This window comes from Varroa jacobsoni, unplaced genomic scaffold (assembly GCF_002532875.2).
Source record: "Varroa jacobsoni isolate VJ856 unplaced genomic scaffold, vjacob_1.0 scaffold_1145, whole genome shotgun sequence".
Taxonomy (NCBI): Eukaryota; Metazoa; Arthropoda; class Arachnida; order Mesostigmata; family Varroidae; genus Varroa; species Varroa jacobsoni.
Genome location: NW_019214047.1, coordinates 3,725 through 29,237, shown reverse-complemented (window position 1 = coordinate 29,237; position 25,513 = coordinate 3,725). Strand labels below are relative to the sequence as shown.

General features: G+C 42.6%; 1 protein-coding gene across 1 annotated transcript; it reads left to right on the top strand.

Moving 5' to 3' along the window:
- Positions 1–227: 227 nt before the first annotated feature.
- LOC111267080 (stearoyl-CoA desaturase 5) lies at positions 228–24,545 on the top strand. Its single transcript, XM_022845065.2, has 5 exons — positions 228–1,039; positions 12,606–12,867; positions 20,301–20,431; positions 21,635–22,079; positions 22,275–24,545. Exons 1-5 carry the CDS (start codon positions 986–988, stop codon positions 22,583–22,585), a joined length of 1,203 nt encoding a protein of 400 aa, XP_022700800.1. The 5' UTR covers positions 228–985; the 3' UTR covers positions 22,586–24,545.
- Positions 24,546–25,513: the final 968 nt, after the last annotated feature.

Here is a 25,513-nt window from a genome sequence, read left to right as displayed (position 1 = left end):
GAAGTCAGGCTCGATCGCGGTATTCGTGTTAGTGCTGATGGTTTTGAGTGGAGCTCTGTGGGTGCAGCCGCTGCTGCTGCCGCATCCATTGCACTGTGACTGCTGTGGCTGGTGCAGCCGCGACTGGCACCGCTGAAGACGCTGAGGAGTGAGTGAAAACCCCTCGGATGCGGCCGCTCGTCAGTGGGTGAGAAGGTGATCCGGTGGTATATATTGTTGAGGATGACCCAGTGGCAAGAGTAACCCGTCGTTGGTCCCGTTGATGCTTCTGCTTGGTTGTTGACGCAGTGGTCGTCGCTCAGTTGCTGATGAGAAACAAACTAATGTTTTGTCGATTACGTTGCTGTGCCGTGATCTGTTTCTGTGGTGGTCAACAGCGGCAATAGAAGGAATATTAGCCTAAACAAGTCGCAAACGAAACACGCTTATAGCAAAGCAGCGGCTCAGGGAAAAGAACGACTTGTTATTGCACGGTGCAACGGCTTTTTTCAACGGCAGTCAGAGGTAATCGGCCACTGTGTTCAACTCCGCCTGCCGTCGCATTTAGCCCAAAAGTTGCTGGAGCATTCGGTTGAAGAAAAGGTCGAAGCTCTATTCGTTGGCGGTTACAATCAACTTTTGGGTGTTTAACGAGAATCCGAGGAGACAACAGCACACGGAAGTGTATCTTATGATCAACGTTCAGTCCGTCAATACGGATTTTCTCTCGACGTCGAAGTTGACGTTTTCTTGAGACGGAAGCTGACTGATTTCGTGCAGCGGCAGATGTGAGTGGCTAGTAACGAGAACGGCGTTGTCTTCGCTTATACGTGTGTTTGTCCGTGTATTTGTGTAACGTGACAAGTGAAAGGATCAAAGGAAAAAGAGTTAAATGTGAAGTGTACTTCGCACAAAATAGACATACTGAAGACGGCCGGTAATACGGAACACGCTTAGGAGAGTAACAGTATCAGCAAGAAGACGAAGTCACACACATAGGCGCAGGATGCTGACAATCACGCTTAAAGTCGGCCAAAATGTGAAGGCGGCCACAAAGGAGGTACGCTTAAACAAATTGAACCATATAGTTTTCTATATTGAAAATTTAACAAGATAGGCAAGTACGTGTAAAAAGAGCGAAGCGAAGTTGCGAGCCTTCCCATCCGGTTCGACAACTATGATAACGGCAGTGATAATTTAAATGGTCTTCTTGGCGTTTAGATAAATAGGTATATGTCAGCGGTTTGAAGTTGTAAAAATATCTAGGAAATATGGGAGACGATGTCATCACGGCATTAGCGTAGCCGTTCGTACATTTCGGCTGCACTCCGGAAACTGGGTACGACGACAGGAAATTTCACCTGCATATACGTTATGTATACGACACGCGCACGAATAGACTATTTGTAAATTTATCGGCCGTATAATCTATTTGACGATTTATATGGAGGATTCACTTTCGATCGGTCTTCTGGCAACGCTTGTCTGTACGCAGATTGTGAACAGTGGTTGAGCCAACGCTGCGGTCGATGACAGGCCAAGACAGATGTTATTACTCTTGAAGTAACTCTATCGCGGTAGGAATCCCTCTTCCGAAGTACAGAATAATCAGTCTTCTTCAACTTTCTCTGCGTCAATTTTTTGCGATAGATATTTCTCGATATCAAACACGCGTTCTGGCAGCGAACCAAGGCTCATTCACTATAGTCACAAAAACGGTAAACGTCGTGGTCATTCTAATGGACAGGAACTAATACTATGGATATATTTTCAGATCAGCGGTTGCGTCTATTATTTTATAATGAAATAGTTGCGCACGGTCCTACATTCGAGTGGTTATCGTCAGTCAACAGACGACGCCAGCAACAACAAGTAGATAGCCGCTGGATCAAGCAAATACACCCTGTAATGGTGTACCTTTAGCCTAAAGTGTGTATTAGATCTGTAAATGATAATGTGTTGTTGAGAGTCTATGAGGCATCATTGTCACACACTCGACACGGTAAAGCAAGATGGCTCAGGCTGGCTCTTGTGCTGTACGCCTGTTATGCAGCACGCGTCCTGATCGATGTGCTAGTTGTACGAAGCACGTACTTACTGATCCGCCATCAAGCAACATTCTAACTCGATTTTCATAAGCAGACCTCGAAAAATATACAAACTTTTCCCGTACTTCTTTCTTCGCAAAATATCGGTGTTCTTGCCGCTGACAAACCGAGTCCGCCCGATATTTGTCTGAAGTACGATTTCTGTCAGCGCTGGATTTAAGCTTTTAGCAGAATCAATCGATGTAGAGCCAAGCACTGATAGAGATACCTTCATGTGAGCAGCAGCGACTCGGCAGAAACGATAACAAAACTACACATGCCATCTTGTTTTCGTCACCGTTGAGTTTTGAATGTGTTCGACTTGGGCCTGCCGCTCGATTTCTTTTTGGCTCGCGGCACCGGTGTTTGTCGCCCGCGGCCAGAAATCTGGCCGCTGACTGCAATGGTATCACTGACGATCAAGAATTCGGTCAGCGGAAGAGTATACAAGAGCAAAAGTAAGCGTCAGGCTGTTCAAGCACTAGTAGACAGCGTCAACATGAAGCAGCTAGGAATCGTTAATGACGCTGCTACAATGATGTTCCACACACAAATATGTGGCAACGACACAATGGACTCGGTACATCCTTTCGACATTAAATTGTTTCAGATCTCTGATAGGTTCGATTAACTCAGCTTGCCTATGGCAGGCGGTGTTTATCGACCTAGAAAGTACGTAACGGATAACACATTACCGAGTAATTTAATTGTACGCCGTGGTGAGCGATAAAATTATCAGATCCAGTAGCATCGACCGGGGGCGAATGCATAATAGTACGACGGTAATGCTAGTATCATTGTTTGTAACTAGTGTAAAAGGAATTAGTCTACGATTATATAGTATTGTTGAAAAAGTAACTAAAGTAAGGTGGCAAATCAGTATTCTACGCCGGTTGAACGTAACAAAGTTTTAGCAGGCTAAACACTTCGTACTTCCCGTAATGCATAAATGTCGGTTTGTCATTGTAAGTTGAACAATTTTACATTGAACGTAACTTCAGATTTTTCTCACTTCACTCGCTAGGATGTTTATTAGAGAAAGATAGAATTCGGAAGCCCGCAGCCCCGAAATCCTATGTGTCAGCTCGCATTTATATCATTTTACGAACATAAGAAATTTAAAATTTCTAGTAGTTCAGGAGAAAACTTTTTGACTGATTGATTTTTCTGTTGAAGTCTTTAAGTTACTAAGGTTAGGCTTGATGCGTCGACTTGTTGGTTCATAGCTAGCTTGTCGCCGAGATTTGTTCCGCCTTCATTTTTCAGGTAGGTTTGTCAGTACATTACTTGAGGGTATATTCGCTTTCTTTCACCGAAAAGCCCAACTCGATACTAGGATTGCTGCGAATTCTATGCCACCTAATAGCCCATTTGACTATGGGAATTCGATGAATTTATTATTAATTTTATTATTAACTCTATCTTATGACCCCAAGTTACTCTATTCGAATATAAAAATGCACACTTTAAAAAGCGGCCAAAAGCTTCAAGTCATAGATCCTTTTTGAAACAAAAGGACTTCGCTTAAACTAGTATAAGTCGGAAAAGTTGTTTAGTAAGTTGGAGAACGCGTCTACGGAATTTCTATTCAGTCCTGCTTTCATAATAAACGAATATTTTGATATTATATTCCACCGTGAAAGGTGCTATTGCCTTCGGCGAGCGATATAACCCCTAGTATCTGCAAAAATTCGGCGGAGGATGGCCACTCGTTGCGTCTCAGACGATTTTGCTCTCTGAGTCGAAGCAGCCGATAATTTCTTTGGACGAGAAAAATATCGATAGAAGGCAATTTAAGGCAATACTAATGGCAAGCGTGGCGTATCGATTCGAAAGAAACTAACATAGATATTCGCTAGTCGTTTCAATCCTATATAGTACGAAGGAACATAACAAACTTTTAGCACCGTAAGTACTACTAACGTTTACTCTACAGAATTACCTTTTATTACATCAGAAAAATTATCTTCGTCGATCATTATTTATAGATCGTATCTAATGGAGCGCTCATCGTAGGCCCCTTACCAAAGCTATACTCAGCTATCGCGCAGAAGTCGTTTAGGCAGCAAGCAGACAACCATAAATTGATGAGCGTTAATTAGGTCCTTTGCACCTATTAATAATAAACAATCGTAAAATAGGAAGTTTAAAATAGGAAAATAGAAGGAAAAAAAAATGTTTATATGAATTGATAATACTAAAACCGATGTCAATAGGTAACGACTAGAAATCTCCTTCAACTACGGTACGATTCGTTGGTGATGGAATCAATCTTTTTATATAGGTTTTCGTCCCACTCAATACTCAGCATCTATACGTAGTGTCGTACTCTGTGAGTCGAAATAAAGAGAACTGAAGAATAAAATGTTCAATTAAATATAGGGTGGCGTTGTGGGTCAGCTAGTCGATAAATCAGCCAAGATGTGAAACGCACAAGGATATATTTCCATTCCAGAAGGTGTGCGTCATTGTATTACATAAGTATTCTCCAGCAAAGGCCCGTCCACAACCAAAAACGACTCTAAAACCGCGGTATGAGCACTATCACCTTTGTAGCTTGCCAAGCCAACGAAAGGCGCACTACGGCGAGTTGAGAAGAACCGAGAAAAACTATGTTTTCGCAATCCGTATTTTATATACGACAGATGCTGCATACATCTTATACCTCTAAAGATGAACAACAGTACCTTGTTATTACTAGGCATCACGAAAATTGACGACAGCGTGCTAATGTCTGCCGACAAGGAAGCCCATAGCCTTAAAACCTGAACACGTAGGTGTTAGAGGTGAATCGACGTCGCTAACATCATTGGTTCCCGGACGGCGGATTTGTACAATCAATATCACAAGTACATGGATTGGCTGATTACGACGGCGATCGATTTATCAATCGACCATTATTATTGGGATGAAAGGAAAAAGACGAACGATCGTGCCTTATTGTGATTTTTGCCTGCGATAAAGTAAAAGCAATGGAATAGAAAACGAAGGGGCGTAGTATTCCGACTCACGCGTTTGTCTTGTCTAAAGAAGCTCAGGCATAATGGCACAACTTCATCAGTTCCAACGAGTGCATGAGGTGAAACTGTCAATTTTTTCTGGACAAGACAAGGAAAGCAGGAAACGGACTATTCAGACGTTTATGAAGATAGGTCACTAACTGACTGAAACTAACACCACGCTTGGTCTGAGGTATTTACCGGAACCGTCTGTCCGTTAGCATCTATTTGCTTATTTATACCGTCGATGTCATCGCCGAATGTCTATGAGAGCCCAAGTAGGTTACGACGACAAGTACTGCTTACTTTTGAAAAACATTTTTTGTGCTTAGATACCATGACTTTTTCTAACTTTTTTTTATGGAAATCGGTGACATTCTATCTAGATGTCATTTCAGAAATAAGACATTTCTCCTAATGATCTGACATCTTGCTAAGATATCCAGACTAGCGTCTGACAGGTTTAGCTGTCTGAAGCATAAGTGAAAATATATAATCAACAAAGCAGTTGCTTTATGTAATACCAATAAGCAAAATTTGCTTATGACGCGATTTCATCAGTCCAAGCCGTGTTTCCTCCTGTTGGTGTCCAGCATGAGGTATACAGGCATTAAGTTCAATCAGTAGAGCTGTAGTGTGACGTGTCACTTATTGTTCTTCTTCAACAGCTCTCCTATCATACGATAGAGCGGATATAATTGCTTCAGGCAATTTTTGAAAAATTCTGTTGTGTTTCAGTCTGCGTCATGCGCGTTCTGTGGACGAATGAATCAACGGGCATCGAGGCCATCCTTGGCCGACAATTTTGTCGGTGTTAAACGCAAGTATAACGCTCACACAATAGTGGAACGTTCCTGCGCCATTCGTCGACGATCTGATGTTTGACTAGACCATGCTATGACTTGTCCTACTTTCCCATGGGCCACGTTAGCGTTAGAAGTTTTGTTAATTACTCAAGTTTACTAAATTTAGTAATATAACTCGAAAATAATACTCTCAGGAACTACGAAGACGTAATGTTGTATAACAGAAATTAATTGCTTTTTTTTTTCCTTACACCACTAGCATTAGTCACCATTTGATAATTTATTTATATCCTAATACCGGGAAGTTTAATGATAAATAAGTTATATCGTATCTCTTGGTGAATAAAAAAAAAAAACACATTGTATACTTTCTCAATATTTAGTTGACGGTCTGAACGAAGTCTAGTACTTGCTGTGTCTACAACCAGGCTCTCAGAAGTAAGAAGTCTCCACTTCTACAACTTCATTACTGGATACTATGTGAGCGCTTATTACAGTTTTTGACAGTACGCAAATAATTTTTGTACGGTTCACTACGTATCGTCACGAAAAACACCAACAGTGACGAGCAGAGACGGACCATTGAATGGATCAATTCTGCGGAATCCCCTTCTGAAAGTGTTCATGCCTTTTCTTTAGTTGCACTAAAGCTTCGTCACTAATTGCAATTTATTGACTCTTCCTTGAGTACGTTGCCTTGATCAGGACTATCTTCTAATATCAAGCTAATACTGATGCTAGCGACACGACTGAACAGCTACTCCACCTTTGCTTCGATGTGTCCTGATGTCATGGCTAATGTTTGGTAAACACCGCTTGCCGAAATCTTCGTCGTTAGAATTCGTCAGAAATTTCTACAGACTGAAGTATTAGCTGATGGCATTATTGGTATAGCAAACAGCCTCTAACGAAAGGCCACTTTTACATGCTTACTTATCGACCATGTTGATTCGGGTCCTAAGGAGAGCATGTTTGTTTGGTAAGAGGACAGAACCGTTCTGATAGACGAAGGCCAGATTAGGTCGACGTGCTCTAGTGTATAAATCGTATCGGCGGCTGAACTGGTATAAACAGAAACAAGAATAACCGAGATTGTAATAAGGCTGATCACTTTCAAGGCTATGGCCTTCGCTTCTACTACAACAATGCTGATAGTATACAGCCTCCGACTGTGACTGCAACAACGATCTTTTGCCGATTCTCGTCGATCTATCGTTCGCTGATGATTATTACATTACCGCGCGCTACAGCTTAAGTGGGGGCAATCATATAAGCGCAACTTTTTCTTGGCTTGACAATATACCCTCAACAACAACACGAGAAAATTCTGACAGAGACGAGCCATCAATAAATCGCTTCTACCGGATTCTCTCTTGGTGGCGCTGATCCTTTTATTTCGGCAGTTTAAGCTGCTACCGCCGTTTCCGTCGTCGTCCCGATCCCCGTTTCCCTCTACAATCCTACATCTGACCCAGAAGAGTCCCTCCCGTCGTGTCTATGACAGCTGACTGCGAGAGCTGTCTAATCTCAATGACTGCAGGGGTCTGACTCCTGCTGCTAACAGTCGGCACACACGTGCGTAGACGTAAACGCAATTTCCTTGCTGATGCGTCTATTTCTTGTTAGCACTGCCGCTTCGGCAGCAGCCGGGCTACACGAGTAGTGGCGGCTCCGCGGTTCGCTTCTTGGCTAACATTCCGACAACTTTTCCCTTATTTTGTTGTTCCTTCCGATCGGTCGCCAAACGGCAACAGGCCTGGACGGCCTGCAGGACGCTCAGAGAACAGAGCAACACACGAAACAACAGAGTCGAGTCGCTAATCGTAGCAGTAGCACTATGGCGATGCTAGCCGTAGTTGCTGGAGCCGTACGGCCGACACCACTCCTCCTCTAATATTGGAGGCATTACTAGTGCCAACGTCAGCCTCTCTGATCTTCCGTTGATGGACAGAAAAAGAACGATGACGATGACGACGACTGTGAGCAAACAGACGAATTCGCGCACTATTGCAAAAACCTACCGGCGTGAGTCGCAGACAGCTCTTCTTCGCGCATGATCCGGTCCAAACTACGGTAGCTAGGGACGCCTGGCGACGCTGGGCGGTTCCATGTTGTCGTAGAATGGCACAGAACGTCGGTGGTGCCGGCTTATACAAACTGTTGCCTGCAGCCTGGCGAGTTTACTCTACCACTACGAACACCGCGACTGCGATGAGAGCGAAAACGACAACCAACAAAAGTAGCAGCGTCCCTTCAGGTTCTCCTATGGCAGTGTTTTTGCCGCTGTTAGAGTCGACCACAACTTTACAATATCGCTGGGGCTCTTAATCGTAGTTGCTACTGTCCATAGAAGTCAAAACTAAGCGGAGGCAACAGATGCAAGAACAGCATCAGCGGCCACCGAGGGGGTGGGCGCAGCGTCTTTGGAATGGGGCCACGGCTGGGGAATCGGGTCGGAATTATTACTCTCTTCTCCTTTCCACCAACCGATCGACCACCCTAACGCCCTCCCTCGGCAATCAGACTGCCAGTCAGTCCGAGGATCGTGTTGGTCGTCTACGCCCAAGTTGGGAGAACGATGCGAAAAAATCGCGAGCGCCAGACGGCCACGCCGCGCTGCGTCGAGCTGCTTTGCCCTGTGCTACGTCACATCTCGATCTGCGGGGTGGCTAATGACCACTGCCGAGAGACTTCGAACGAATGGACGATTAAATGGTTAGCCTTTGTATATCTGTGCATCTTCCCATTTATTGACTACTCATTCTCTTCTCCTCCCCTCCCCGCCCCGTTTTTAATGTTATGGCCTTCGTATTTGTAGGACATGTTGTCGGGGTCATCCGCGTAGATGATCCTTTGGTAGTACAGTTTGAACCAAGTTTTGAATTCGAACACACGGTGGCCATTGTAATACACGAAGTTTTCATATTTCTTTTACTTTTACAGTGATGAATAATAACTGAACTTCATTGTTTTTTTATCTTTGTATGTATGTGTGCTTGACTGTTTGTGGTTGTCCATACTACCTGCGTCTATTGTAATGACAAACATTACCATAGCTCCAGCGAATTTTTTTGGCCGGGCGGTAAAATCGATTTTCAACGGGATCGCTAAAGTTTATTGTCCGATGAAATAATGGCGTCATCGATGAAAAATGTTATGGTTATTATTTTACTGTTGGCACACGTACAGCTTTGTCGGTAGGTTTCCTTCAGTAGTTTCCGGTTATCCGAAGAGATGGTCGTAAGGAACAACCAATTTTACGTTTCTTGAGCGCTGCTGCTGCCTGAAAAAGGAGCGTTCCGAAAAACACTTGCTAACCTTCTATGCTAAAGCGAGTATATAGCTACTTGACAAAGGAAACGAAGCGGTCATGAAGGTATTAATTATAGCAATGTGTCCTATAGACGCCCGGCAAATGAGGAACACTGTTATGATAATGATTTCAATTCGGTATCTGCAAGCAATTGCAAGGGGCGTTCTTACTTTCAACTTTTATCATACGAAACATTTAATTGTCCATCTTTCGTTGTCTAAGCCGAAATTTAGAACAATCCAATCTGTTTTGATGCTAAGAGTCAAGCTCACGAGCGCGATAACGATTTCAGAGAAAACGCTGGTAAAATTCTCTGTGAAGTAGGCTACAGCATTGGTAAAGACAGCCAATATGGAATACCAATTGGTAGCTCGGGGAAAGCTTCTTGACTATCGATGTAGTAACCAGTTTATCCCAATAGTTACAGAGGTTAGATATCCATCTGCTTAGTACCTGATTGTCTATCTGCCCGTTAATATATGTATATGTTGGTATGTATAGAAAGCTGCACACGATAGCTTTATCAAACTACTAAATAAATGACTGCGAGTATAGCTAGCGAATCCGTGCAGTAAGTGTATTTTCGCACATAAGCTATGATAAATTAAATACGTAATTCAGTAAACTAAGTCGACGCTATATGGCATATCCAAAGTTGCATCGTTACCCCCAGTAACTATGGGTCCCCAGCGCAGGGGTATCACGTGATTACGCGGTGTTATAATGGCAGGGGCATTTCAGCGGGGTCTGATTTACTACTATAACAACATAGCGGGTGAATCAGAGTTCTGAGAGCGTATTTTTATGTCACATATATGTTAGAGGTAAAACGTCATTTCTAGTTAAAGAACAAGTTTAATAGGTCTGTTCAACTCGGGTTCTTCTCCGAATGATCAGTATTCCATTGACTAAGGACTCTGCTAAGTTTTTAGGGTACCGCCAATGTGGATCAACTATTGTATGTTTTTTTTCTCTGAATTATCACTATATGCGACAATATGATCACTCATAAGAATCGTTCGTAAAGGAGCTCGTCCAGAGATGCCTGTCAGATTTTCTACTGGATAATCCTACTCTAGTTTACGATGTCACTATTTTACCGGAGCGACTTTTTCGTTGCCGTTGACTTGCACAAACAAAATCACGATCAGCGCCATGTTAAGCGGACGCCAATTCGGCAGCTCGTCACTGCCGTTAGGAGTCGCTTCAGTCGAGAGATCAGAGTAGTGACCTGACGCACTTTTCCTCAAATGCTGTTCAGATTTGATTTTGGTTTCAGGCAATTTTTACGCATATGGAGTAAAACTGACTTGGCAAACGCTGGACTTAGACGCCAGATCTTGAATCAACATGTAGAACATTTGATACGACTTGACGCACCTACTTGAACTATAAGGGAAGATATAGTCCGGATAGGTTCTCGCAGCATGCTTCTGCCGCTCAGTGCACACATATCTACACTATATAAACGCTTGGGGATGCTGGAATAATGTTTGTATTATTTACATCTTTGTTTAGGTTTATCCGGCAGTTCAAGACACCGAAAATTAAGCGGATCAAAGCGACGCTGCTACGTTTCGTGATAGACCGAAGTTTCAAATATATGCGTTTCAAACTATGGCCTGGATGACGTCATCAGATGTAATAGAGAATATATTCACTGACCAAAAACATTACGCGAAGTGAGCTGATGGATTCTGGCAAAACCCACATGGAAATATATCCATCTGAAGGAGAATGGATAATCTCGCCAATGACAGCTAAGGGGAATAGGGATTAGCAATTTGAGAAAATAGGACAAATGGGTGCCGTCGTTCTTATAAATTTTATTTATCGTTGTACCTATGGTATAGTCATGGTTGATGCCTAGACCGGCGTTTGACATTATACAGTAACTATAATCATAAGGGCAAATTAGAAAAGTGTGTTTACTACACCCACATGCTATAATGCCACGAAGCGATCAAATGATGGCCGCAAAAAAAAACTAAGACGGCAATTGGTTAAGAAGAATCTACAACAAATGTACTTGTACAAATGTGTTTGTACATTTTTTTTTTGTGTTTTTTCCTAACGATAATCACCCATCAAGAACTACGTGAAATCTTTTTATGGAGCTGGCAATGAAATTGTTGAGAAGGAATCTCTATTTGATGGTCGATCTAACGGCTAAACTCGATAAATCAGATATCGAAATTCATTGGTTTTTGTGCCACTTCGGGTTCAATTAGCTATGTCTTGTACTGCGTACACTTGCGTGCATGTCGTTCGTCTGCATGCATGAGTGAATGGGTTACTGATATGGTAACAATTCGTGTGACGATATATTGTTGTAATACGTTTTAAATCCGATGTCACTCCCCTCCTTATTATTAAGGGTATACGTTTTTGATTGATTGATTACTTATATTCGTCTGATGATAGATGTCGGACATGCAGTAACTCCATTGCCCCGAGGACCGGTTAAATTGATGAGAACTAGTCACTCTTCATGGATATGTAAAGTAAACATGTCTATATCTTCAAACCCGGATTGTTTTCTACCTCTTTAGTCGTCAGTCGCATTTTAGCGGGATCATTTATTTAGGCTATTCAGTAACCTCTACCTAACCGGTCAAAAGTGTGTGCTTTTACCGCAGAAATCGGTAGAATTTAACTATGTGTCAACGACTCAGAGCTATTTATGTATGATGACATCCACTCATTTTGTAAATAATTAAACAATCAGTCGATTTAGACATTACAAATATGTGCTTATTGAAATATGTAGGAGAATATTGGTTTCGACACATTATTCTGGTTCCTTAAGCATCGTTCACGCTAACATATTTTGTGAGATTTAGTAATGGCACCATGCACGGGGGCGCCGACCAAGTGCGTTGCCCTGAATTGTTTACCGTTATCATACTAGCGTTACGCTGGGTTAGCTACGGCTAATAGTACAAAATTAAATGTCCTAAACAAAGCGCAAAGTACATATAGTTTGCGTCTTACACACGTGTTATATACACGAAGAGATGGATCCAGTAATCCGCCTCTGAGCAGAGAAGGGAGTCCTGAAGGGGCAAACAACATTTATAGCTATGGAACAACACGTTAAGAGATATTCCACAAGACCTTCATATTCATTGATCCCTTATAGTAAGGCAACGATTTTTTTTAATACTATATCTTGATTAAGGCCTTGCGATAACAAAAACGTAATATGGCTATTATTTGGTTAAGTTTCATCATAAGTTAACAAAGGCGCTATTGCATTTCATGTGCAAGCTCGGATTGATCACAGCATCCTAAAAGCGTTCCCATAAGCTTCCTATACAAAACTGTCTATAAAATATATTAAATGATGAGAATAACTATAACGCGATGATGGTCGACCTAATTTCCGTCTTTTTCTCTCTATATTTCTACGTTGTTACAGCCAGCGGCCTGTAAGCCAATCAACGCAGTTCCGGTGAGGGAACTCCAGGAGCTCAAGGAAATCAAAGCGTCGGCGACTACTGAGCAACGGGCTTTCCTGGAAAATGATAATGATGCCAACAACGAAGGTGGAATCGTAGCCGGCGAATTCAAGGCCCAGATCGTGTGGCAAAACGTTTTCGTCTTTGTCCTACTTCATGGAGCCATGCTATACGGCATCTATGTTGCCCTTGTTCATGCGATGTGGAGAACCTGGTTTTTCGGTAGGCATTTTTAAAGTACTATATTATGTAATAATTAAAGGTACCAACAAGTGTACATAAAAAGTCTGTACATATGTATATCTATATTTAAAGTTGACAAGAAAAGCTTATGGTAGTTTTACTTAAAGTTAAAAACTGGTATTTTTAGAGACTAATTTAACGTAGTTGCAGCGCCTTCACAAATGCTTGCTGCCTAAATAGTTTTTGTCCTTTGAATTTTTTAGAATTTGAGCTTCTGTACAAAAAGATAACAAACAAATGTAAGTTCAGGACGCGGCAGTTTGACCCATTTATGTTCATTCGCTTACTTGTCCTGTACTGTCTACTCCTGTTCGCGTTTTCAATTATGCATTTGCAGCCCGTCATAGGTAATACTTGATCTGGGGTAACTGTCCCCTCACACGGAAAGCGTGTCATCATTAGAATTAAGTATGGCTGCAATAAATTATCTATTGCCCACTCAACACTTCGTGAAACCGCTTCGAACTAAGCTTGCCACTGTTGCTGATGTGAAGCACGCGGAAATATACAGTTGAACTAGATAGGCTAGTTTTCAACTTGTTTACCGTTAATGTATTCGTCTAGCTAGTAAGTTGAAAAGCAGAGCGTTGAAGGCAGAGCTCACTGAGCGTTCGTTCGTCAGGCAACAGCGCTTCCATTATTTATCTCCTTTCCAAAGTAGAATCCATATGTCTATTGCTGTTTTACAATTTCACAATGTGTTATTATTTGTATGAATAACTTGAGGATAGCTAGCGGTATAGTCTACTTTTATGATCGGCAGAAACAGATATGTGGTTTTATCTAGCCCAAATTAGAAGGACTACGTGCGTTCTTCTTTTTCTTTGTCTTTTTCGAAGAGATATTGAAAAACAAATCTTCTCACGAAAGTTTATTGATGCACAGAGACGTTTCGTCGGTAGACGTTTAGGCGCTTGAAACGCACACTGGACCTTGCGTTAGCTATATTGAAAAGAATACGTTTGGCGTCTAGGGCAGCAATGACAGTGATCTTTTTACTATTTATAAGTGTCGCAACGAATATAGCCATGCTTAATACAGCTCCCAGGAATGATATGCGCTCCGTCACTTTCTGCAACTACAATCAAGCATTCGTATGCAGCGACGTCATAAATAGGAAACTTGACAAGGATTACGGCCTACTTCCGTCAAAAATATTCTATGACATTTAAACAACCAGCGCCATTGGCCCGCTGGGGAAATATTCTCACTAAATCACTTAATTATAAGGATGACGCCAACTGGCAAGTAGAAAATAGTTTACTTTGCTTATACGCCACTGCTTAATGTCTGCTTTTTATACAAGGTTTTCTTGTTTGTCGATACAATTTTTAGTAGCTCGACGGCGGTCCGACGTTATTACGTCGGCATGAGCTACTGGGGCTAGATAAGTGCCGGCACTCTACGGCGCACCACCACCATCAACGCATTTGCATTTCTGCTCAACAAAGACGCAGGCCCAAATTCACCGAAAGGTGACTATAATACGTGCTAGCATATAGTAATCATGACAGAAAACGATGACGGTGACAATTAATGAAAGTGAAAGCTGTTGGGTCAGGGCTTGGCGGAGTGAAAATCCCATCAACCACTGACCCAACAATAATGGGCTGGCAATGCTGTTAGCGGGTGTTTGCAGAAAGTCGCTTCTGTACAAGCGTAAAACAGCCTAACAGCCGTAACGAGAAGAAGTTGCGTACGTGTCTTTTTACATAACAATCCAAGAGCGGGCCCATTGTGAAAGTAATTAGTTGGAAATTAGACTTTGTCGTGCATAGTACTTGACGCCGCCTTGGGCACATCGAGCTATGTTAGCAGCAATTAAGCGTAGACGATTCCGTCGAAACACCTTAGACCATACGTGTCAAAGAAGATGTTAAGAGCTATAGCGACAGGCGTAATATAGCAAAAGTTTGCGTAGATTGCATACGATATTCGAGTTATATAGGCTTCGGTAGTCTATGGCAGACGAATTTTTCGAGTAAAATAGAGATGTTTGCGCTAGCACTAGAGACTTGAGGTTGATTTTGTTCGGAAAGTATTTTCGGAGCTGTGTACACTTTCCTCGCTAGATCTTAGAAAGCCATGTTTCCTGAAGACCGACGGTGATTTAGCGAAGAATGACCGAAGATGCGTCTACAAGGCAAGCTGGTTCAAAGGACTTCACGACTGCTACAATCTATCACTCGTGGAAATCATAATGCGAATGGGGCCGACTTTTACCGTTCGGTAAAACTAAACGAAGCAAAAGCCCTTGATCATTAGCATCGTACTGTGACATCTAGGAGGCTAGATTACCTGGCACGTGTTGCTGACAGCGGAATGTCTTCTCTGTAGGAGTGTGGCTAGCGAAAATTGTTATCGTGAACCGTTACCAAAGGAACCTAACCAAGCCTGTATAATTGAAGTATTACGCATTTCTCTACGATGTGTATCACATTGTAATTTATTAATTGTAGATTGATACGTCCGTTTTTCCTACTACTTTTATCGAGGAAGCGACGCGAAGGTCGGCCCCTTAAGGCCCTCGTGTCACCGTAAACAGACATCTACTCAACTGCTTCATGTTCTCTAATCAACAATGTTCCCGAATAGCTGTGTTCAGGGTCACCAGATAACGAACGGTTGAGACGAAGTACACAAGCAGATGCCGTTCGTCTAGTCTTCAAGTTACTTTCGTTTTGCTAGAATGACCTATTTATAGGACCTCTTTTCAAGAACGAGCGCGCAAAATGAGACTACTATTTAAATTCACGTAAAAGATTACACATTGCAACTTACGATAAATTTGTCAGGATCCTGCTAGTCGCCTGTCAAAGAAACACTAGGCAATAGTCAAATAAATGTTGTTCGTCAAACTTTCTGAGATCTGGCGCGAGACTTCGGTGTGGTCTCCGCATGTGTGAAAATTAAATCTGAATACTCTCATTGGGCGTTCGATTCCACCAAATGTTTACCAGAAAATCCTTTTCCTTTAAACGCAGCAAATGGCCAGCTTGTAGCTAGTTTAAAGCCACTCACGTCTGTGTTTACTGTTACTAGTTTCGTCGTTGTTGGGGTAATGCGTCCGGCATTTTTGAAAATACGTGTTCTTTTTACTGTTCCACTATGTGATCGTTTGCTTGATCTATCAAGTAATAAGCAGAAAGATTTCGCTAGCCTGTATCGTATTTACATTTTTATGTTGGCAACTTCATCAGAAAATCAATAGTACATCAAAAATGTCACGAAGTACTGTGAAGCTAAGATGAACAAAATTCAAAGACATATATATGTTGAATGGAGCTGCAAGTAGATCAATGAATATGAGTTGCGCGTTCTCGATGAGAAAAGTTTATAGTCATCGTTGAAAATCCTATTCAGTTGCGCGGAAATGATGCTTTGTCGGCAAAAACTTGAAAAGAAAAACATCGATGCTCAACCACGAGCGGGTGCAGTTTCATTGAACAAGCTAATAGAGTTTCCGTATTAATACCCAAATGATAGTGCGCTTTTCTCCCGTGATCCACTTTCATTGGTACTTTATTTTGATGTCTTGAAGTGCCGCGCCGTCTATATTCTCCAACATCACTTTTGAGGTTGCAGATGACATGCGTCTGTCCCTACAATCCCAGAAGAGAGGTCAGAGAGCAAGACAGAGCTTAATAGGAGGGTTGCTGCAAGTAGGGTGACGGATCATTGTTGGAAAACGAAAAAACATGAAGCTATGTTGGGTTCTAGAGCTTGAGATATCGGCGCGGAGAAGATTGGCTAGGAAGCAATTACTCCATCAAGAGACAATGGGCATAATGGTATATTTTTTTGTTCCGATCAGTGCGATAACATTCAGGTGCACGACGACAACATATAGAGCCGAATAATATCTCTGATTCAAGCTCTGCTATTAGATCGCAGTACGCGGTAATAAATATGATTCCGAAGCTATATTGGATTTCTGTCCGAAGTGATTTTCTCATAAACGTATAGGCCATGGGATTCTAGTTGTACCTGCACGATTTTCCTTCTTTCGAACGAAACACTGACTCCGTACGGCCGGACGTACATTGCTCTCAAACGTTACGTTGACACGATACTAACTGACATCGAGGTCCCGTAGCTGCATCTTCTTCCGCGGCTGTTACAGTTTTCGACCGTTTTGTTTGGATAACCTATATAAAACGGCTAACTAACTGTATTGCCCACGCTTGACGTTTGACGAGTAAATGACTTCATTTGCGCATGGACGCACCTCTGAATGACGCTTCAACCGTTATTAGTTCACGTTTGCGGCTGCTTACAATTAATTACCTATAACTTGTGACGGTATCCATAATTAGTATACGATCGCTGCTAGAACAACGAACTGGAAATACCCTAACGCAAAAGTATAGGCCGCCGCTCCGAACACTGACGCCAGAAAAGTGGCTGGTCGACCGGAAGCGCAGTAGTCGTTGTCCTGCTTCCGAACAGCAGCATAAGCTGCGACCCGCAGAAGCCGCTGAAAGAAAAACAGAAGCGAGATGACGTCCTGCAGCAACAAAAAACATTCGACCACTGCTGTCCCCAACTCATTGATTCATCGGTTGCCGGTCCATTGATCAACATAATAATATGTGTCTCTGTGCGTCTGCTTAAATCGCGGCTAGGCGTCGGTACTCTTCGTGTGGTTGTTATTACTGTTGTCGGTGATACTGCGGGCTAGTCAGTTGGGCAGATATGGGAATAGTAGCCCCTGCGGCTACTACTAATGCCATTACCGCCGACTGTTACCTTTGCCTCTATGACCGTTACGAATCACCAGCAGCGCCAGTACTGCGATGATGGCATTTTCAGATTGTGGCAGCACCACGATGACTAATCAACCTTTCAGACTGCGCCTGCTGTCCGAGCGAGCCGCTGTGGCAACTACTGCTGCTGCTGCTGCTGCCGCCGCCTTGTGGTTCGGTCCCACTGAAGTTCGCGGAGAAGCTGCTTCGCGATGACCGAATTTCGCTCCCGCGATGCTCGGTTAGCGCGGGCAACAGCCGCCTTCGAAGGTGAAGGCCCGCCGCCAACTCGGCTTCGGAAGCAGAAAGAAGACATTAGTTGGCGTTCGCCGCCGATGAAGCAGCAGCAGCTGATTATGGTGCAGACCCTGCGGTGATCGTACTGTTGTTGTTGCTGGAGCACAGCGTTTTGAGTCGACAGCGCAAACGTGCGTCTTGCTTGCAGCAGCTGTTAACTGTTCCTGCCACCTCAGCTACAGTAGCCTACGTAAGTTCGCTACGAGCAACGGTAACAACAGCAGAAGGCTCAGGCATCCAGGATCTTTGGCTGTTATCGGCTGACAGAGTCGGCAGTGGTACTACTTCATCGGGCCTTCGTTCTGCCATACTGGCACGGCGAGCAAAAGAACGAAGGATGAAGGAAACGATGGAGAACGGCAAACGATTGGGCTAGCGAAACCTCAGCATATGTTGCCGAATGGCCGAGAAAGATTGTTTATACGATGTGGGTCATATAGTAACACCAGGCCCATCGGGCTAAGGCGGATGTATTGCAACAGTTAACCGACAACAGCAAGATAAATCATGATGTAGTAAATATATCGTAACGCGGCAGCAAAACAGCAAACGCGACAGATGAAATTTCTGTCGAGAGGTCCTATAGGTACACTATAAAATGGACAACTCTATCACCATAGAACACATTCGAGCCAGGACGATCCAAATTATTGTGAAAATACATATATAGATTGTTATTTGTCCATCCATTATGTTGTTTAGTTTCCAGTGAGGCAATCTGGCTCAATAAAACATTTGCTACAGCCAAGCCAGTGGAACAGAAGGGTAATACGGAACGTAATTATCGATAAAAATGTGGTCGAAAAGTGGTCAGATGATAATGCTGCCATGTTGGCAACAATCGTTAAGCAGATGCCCGTTCCTGGGTCATTTCCTATGAGTAGAGCTACGATGACGTACGCGGATTATAAACGGAAAGTAAGGCTCTCAACAGTTTTGTCCTTGAACTTGTACTGTAGCATGTCATTTTCTGTATATGCCCACATCCAGAAATTGCTATAACATTTTATCTGTCCGGCTATTGCTTGTAACGTCGAGCGGTGCAGCGGCGCTCCGTTCATGCGCAATCGCAACACAGTCAGTTGTAGTAAAGCGCATAGTGTGCCGTCACAGCCGTCCTGCGATTGTGCACGTCCTTACGATGGAAAGGGCATCTCATCTTGATTCGTCGTCGCATATCGGGGTCGTCTAGTGAAGGTGTTCACAGACCCATTGTATTCGCTGCATCCGTGTTAAATCCGCGTATTTCATCTCTGCACAGCAGTCATGGCGTGAGTTTTAGAGTAGATATATACCGACTGTTGCGAGCCAACCCAGTTTCAACACCAAGCACTTATACCAAGAGAGTCTCAAGCCAGCCGTGAGTGGGCACTTGGCGCGCGTATGACACCGCAGATCCTTCCATATTTTCATCGAATTCTTCTTGACAACTTACCTGTCTGTCGGACATGAAACGCAAGCACCTCGCAGCTATGTGTACTTCGCTGAATGACTCTGATCGCGGAAAACAAAATCGAAAGGTGCAGCGAACGCCATCCGCGGCGTCGATGTTTGCCGAAATGGCTGTGTTCTACAAGTGGGCTGTGGCCAATTTTTCGGTCCATGTTATCGGCGACGGCGGCATGACGGCCGCGAGTCCTCGCTCTTCCGTTCAGTCAACGGAAGCGGAAGAGCCAACTAACTTATCAATAAATCGGCTATTTCGGTGTAGGAAAGGTGTCCAACAGCGCTGACGTTGCTGACAGAAACGGCGGCGATAACCATGACGTTAAGCGCAATCAGAATGTTTTTTTGGGCACCATAGAAATGACAGAACCAGGTCAAAACAAGAAGTCAGTACTATACAGCATGCCGTGTATGGTACAGCGGAGCCCTAAGGAAAAGGCGGAAGTACCTGGTCATTGTTTACGGTATTGTTATGACTTTTCGACGGACAACGTCTGCAAAGTAGGCGTACCGTGTGAGCTCAGCCGGACAGATGGAAGGTCGCGAATAATGGCTAGGCCCTGAATACTAACAACAAGAGCGGTGTACGCAATCAAAATCAAGATTGAAACGCATCTTTCGGCTTAAGACACAGATCCTAAGTAAATGCATTTTACATACATTAATGCATTGTTTTGGAAACATAAAATATCTTGATGAATAAGTGTGCCTACACAACAAAACATAATGTTAGAGAACATACAAAGAACAGCTATGGACAATCGCCACTTTCTCAGACGATTAGCACATCAGCATAGCTATCAGCGCCCGCTAGTGGAAAGCTAAGATTTTTCATCAGAACTTTTCCCATAGAAAGAGTTACAACATTTAGTTGTTACCTAAATGGGCTAAACTATAATTATGATACGCACCTCCTTATTTCAGCCTTCCTGATTGGTCAGCTTGCCGGCCTCGGAGTTACTGCCGGCGCTCATCGACTATGGTCCCATCGAGCCTACAAAGCACGTCTTCCACTTCGTATCGTGTTGATGCTCTTCAACTGTCTTGCATGCCAGGTGATATTATGGCCTTATATTTTTCCTACATGATACATACGAAATAACACGTGAGGTGCCTCTATCATCTATTTATTGCGGTCCCTTACAGGACGTTATCTACAATTGCTTTGCGTTTTCACAAATTAGATTAGGTTTTTTTGTGCGACTCGAGTAATACAAAAAATCTTGATTGAGTATTTTATCCAGGAGCATCCTGGTTTACATTTAGACCCGTAAAAGTGTTTGCGTTAATTGAGCGTGTGCCTGATTTTCTTTATATACCTTTGTTCGTACGCCGTTTTTCGTTACGGTTCATCTGAAAGTCGGTGTACAAATGCCATTTTCAACTAGTAACATCTATCATCTGCATATCGACAACCGATTAAAATGTTTACCCTGTAGAATGGCAATGTGAATGAATACCGTTAAACTTGGTCATTGAAAATAGTTTGTAACCCTGGAAATGTTTAGGGTGACTGATACGGCAAAAAACACATTCATACATAAAGTGGATGAGATTAAGGGCAACGCTAGACATAGGCATCATTTACTGAAAGGTTCTCGTAAAGGCACGCGTTACTGAGACACGATATTGTCAAACGAAACTGGCAGCATCTTTCAGTTCAATATCTGTGAGCTATTCAAGATGGCAGCATAAACAAACAGTGTAGATGGCTGAATGCTGCTATCTGGTGTCGAGGTGTCGCCAAAAAGATCCATTCATGGAAAGAATCAAATGGGGCGGGTAATGCCAGTCGCGGTTTCATTGCGGATATTTTTGTTCGTCTGTAAGGGACTGGTCGTTGGTGCGGTTTATTTGTTGTACGTAGCGCCAGTCTCTAAAATTTCTTTTCCCTTTCAACTAACTAAGTTGTTGCTCGCTGAATCGCTTTCTTCCGTATGTGGGTCCTATCACTGACCCTGCGTTCCAATTCAGAGACTAGCTTCTTACCGTAACAGTCATACCGTTATCAAACATGGTCAAGCTCGTAGTCCGGCGTTCTTGGATCTGTGGGCTTATCGCGTGAAGTCTTCTCTTCATCAGCACCTAGTCAGCCCATTTACAGAAACAGCCGGTAGACGGCTGGACGAACGTGTGTGTCGCATGTGGAAACGGCTGATGAATCTTGTTGACCTTTATTGGTTTGCTTTTCAAGCAACATAATTCAGTCTACTGCTGCTTCTACTAAGCTCACTCCGCTTCGCTTCTCTAAATTTTAGAATGACCTCTACGAATGGACTCGTGATCATCGCGTCCACCATAAGTACTCGGAAACAGACGCGGACCCTCATAACGTAAACCGAGGCTTCTTCTTCGCTCACGTTGGCTGGCTGATGTGCAAGAAACATCCAGAAGTGTTTCGTAAAGGAAAGGCCGTCGACTGCTCGGACCTTCTCCAAGATCCAGTGATCCGCTTCCAGCGCAGGTGGTATGTCCCCTTGACTACGTTTATGTGCTTCTACATGCCGACTGTTGTACCGTACTACCTATTCGGTGAAACGTACTGGAACGCTTTCTTTGTCTCCACGATGACCCGCTACGTGTTTTCGCTCAACTTTACTTGGCTCGTTAACAGTGCAGCTCACCTCTGGGGAAATAAGCCTTACGATCGTCATATCTCACCTGCGGAAAATGCCTTTGTTTCGCTGGTCGCCATAGGAGAAGGTATGAATCAAGGGTTTCGTAATCTAAGCAGTCAATTCATTGTTTGTATTTAGTGATGTTTCTTTATTCGTTTACGACTAATGACTTATATGCCTGCATGCGAATTTCAGCCGATTTACCAGATTGACACAGCTGTTAGCAAACAGCCTATTTTGAGCTTGTCTTCTTTTTTTTTTTTTTTTTTTTTTTGCCTAGGTTTTCACAATTATCACCATACGTTCCCGTGGGACTATCGTACGTCGGAACTCGGTTGGAAGATCAACTTAACGTCGATGTTCATTGAGGCAATGGCATACATCGGTCAAGCATACGACTTGAAGACAGTTCCGCCCGCTGTCGTTGAGAAACGCAAGCTTCGCACTGGCGACGGTACTAAGGACTGTTTTGACGATGCAGCAAATCGATCCCGCACTAAGGACTCGGAACCCCATCGCCATCATTACCACCACCATCATCATCACCCCGAGGAAGTCCCGTACGAGGAGATGTTTGGCCATCAAAATTGAGTGATTGTACATTCTAGCTGTATATTAATTCATTCTCAGGTTAGGTAACGGCGGCCCTATGAGGAACTCAAGGTAGTGCGACGCACCGAGTCCCTTCTACATGGGGGAATACTGTTAACCTCGAGCCGCCGACCTTCAAACTATTAATACTACTTTGCCGCAGGAGTATAGGACGCGCAACGTAGAAGACAAAGAAACGACAACGTAACCCATCCCATCCGTTGAGAAGTTGAAGATGACAACGATGAGTGATTATACGCCTCATTGATAGCAACGAGTCACGTGAAATATTCATGTGTCATCTACCGCTGAGTCTACGTGCCTCATCTCTATTTTACTCTTCAATAGGCCGCACAAGACACACATACATGTGTTCAATAGATGACTGAATTGAAAGTTTAGTGAGACTTGCGGAAATTACTGCTCGCAGAAGGCGTCTAATAAGAATAAACGAAAAGGCGTCTATCAACAAGGACACAGAGAATAAATATCATCTTGTATCTTGTTCATAATATAATTAAGTAAACAAATAAGAAAATAGTAATAATCATCGTAAATCTACAATAGGAGATGGCATAACATAATCAAGCAATCGCCGCCCACGAAAAACCTGGAGAGTCAGAGTGATATAATTTGTGATGCTATCTATCTTGTTGGTTAACAAGTGATCTTTATCAATTTTTCAGTTATCATATTCAATAAGAGATTACATAACGACTGAATAATCAGCTTACTGAGTAATGTAAAATGACTGAAAATAATCGTACAGCACGGGGAACAGAAGCACGGCGAGATAATAACAACGACCCAAAGTTAAGATGTTGACAAATACGAAGCCAGCTAAGAAAGCACTAATAAGTGAACCTCCTCGAGCGACGCTCTAATAGTTCAAGACCCCACATGCATGGATAAGTGCATAAAAAGGTCGGGCTTCCTATACTGAAATCTTTGTTTTTTCAACTGCTTCATTAGATTCCATCGAGTGACTAATGAAACGCTGCTGCTACTAGTAGTGAAGAGTTGAATTTATTAAATATTTTACGTTGTTATTGTACATAGTAATAATAAAGGAATAATGTGGCGCGTGCCCTAAAAAGGTGACACTGGAAGGATAAGAAAAGGCCTAATAGCATATTATTATAGATCTGTTCTTCGCGTAAGGGCTAGCAGATGTGAAATATTGTTGGAACAAGCAATAGAACGATGCCGTATGGGCTCGGGCCTAACAGCTGGACTTCTTTAAAATGTATTCATCGCAATTTTCGATTCTGTCCAGACACTCAGCTATAAAAAAAAAGCCGGTACAGTTAATTAAACAGACAAGCAAAACGTCTACTGAGTAATGAAGAAAAAAGCAATAACAATTGAGGCACCTAACAGAAATATATCTCCCATATTCCATCGATAATACACAAGTTAATAAACGTTTAATTTTAGCCTTTAGTTCAATTAGTAACTTATTCGTAGTTAATTAATAATAGGTTTGATCAGCAAACCAGTCGAGAGAGCGCGAAACGGGCCGGCATTGTACTCTTCTTTCTACGATAAAAAGAAGGTACCTACGAACCTGCAGCTTTCTTTTAGTTAGTGGTTGACTCTGTGTGACACGTTATTGCAATGTTAGCTCAATCCTACAAATCCTCAATCTTAAAGAGAAGAGCTAGGATTTCAAACTGAAGGTGCATTAATAAAAGTATAAGTAAATGAAACAGAGGAACCCATGGCAAGGGCTATTCAGAACTAACTTTTGACAGAAGAGCAACGATAACGGAATGAATGGGTGGGAACTTTAAATAGCAACACCAAGAAAGACCTGACTAGATACCCAAACGACCGCTTAGGCATCAATAAATAATTTATTCACTCATTGTGCCCGCTTATTTATTTTAATTAAGTCAGAAATATATTTATCAACACAAAAATAAACAGGAAATTAATAAAATCTGTACTAATATCACTATGGACGCTTTTTTAATTTATTTCCATTATTTCAGTGTGTGTTTCGGGCGTGTTATTCAGTTCTCTAAAATACGTTCCAACATGTTTTTGAAAATATCGTGTACAATAGCATTACGGAACAATTGTTTTAAGGCCTTGCCTTGGCGTTTTAATTTTACTCATATTTTTATCGCAGAATTAACCATAAAATCCACAAGTGTTAAATATTTGGAGAAAATCTGACGACAAAACTGCCGCCTTTCCGATTATTTTCTTGGTAAAATATCGCAGTGTCTACCAACGGGGCGTCGCGAAACAACTTTCTCCATTCGAAACTTGCATGTGTTTATAACTAGGTTACCTATTACAGTAACTTCCTCAGCCGTTACGGTTCGCACTTAATTGGTAACTATCTATATGCCGCGTTTAGATATAGCTTAGCTAGTCGCTAATCGCTCCGACGGATCAATTACTTCAATTGCCTGAAACAGATTCGTAGTAATTTATGACGTTTAACTCCAATTAAACATAAATTAACCGTTCTGAACTGTTGAGACAAATTAACTAGAAAAAAAAAAGCGAATTTATCAGGCCCAGAAAATAATAACTTATTGTTAGTAGTTCGGAAGCCATAAGCTAAACAATGTTCTGCTGTCTATGAGTCACTTAAGTTCACCTAATATCTGATTCCTCTCGAATTGGTGTTTTGATTAGTTTGCAACGATCAAACTGGGTGGCTATCAGGTGAGAAGTCATATTTAAGGGCGTAGGCACCTTAATCTGCCCTTACTATATTTAGGTATGACCGCCTATAGATTCAGATTGCACACTTGTCATTTTTTTATTCAGGTAAAGTACATGACCTATAAGTGTGACCTGAAGGCTTCGCATATCAGCGCATCCTGGAAACCGTACAAGTTTCCTTTGCGCTTACCTCATCATTTACTCGTTACCTCATTTACTTTGAAATGCTAGGTGGAGCAACCCGAA

Bases quoted from the DNA above. Each gene is read 5' to 3' on its own strand.
- LOC111267080 (XM_022845065.2), top strand. From the start codon at position 986: ATGCTGACAATCACGCTTAAAGTCGGCCAAAATGTGAAGGCGGCCACA. The intron at 1,040-12,605 runs GTACGCTTAAAC...ACGTTGTTACAG, and splicing joins TGAAGGCGGCCACAAAGGAG to CCAGCGGCCTGTAAGCCAAT. The intron at 12,868-20,300 runs GTAGGCATTTTT...TCCTTATTTCAG, and splicing joins GTGGAGAACCTGGTTTTTCG to CCTTCCTGATTGGTCAGCTT.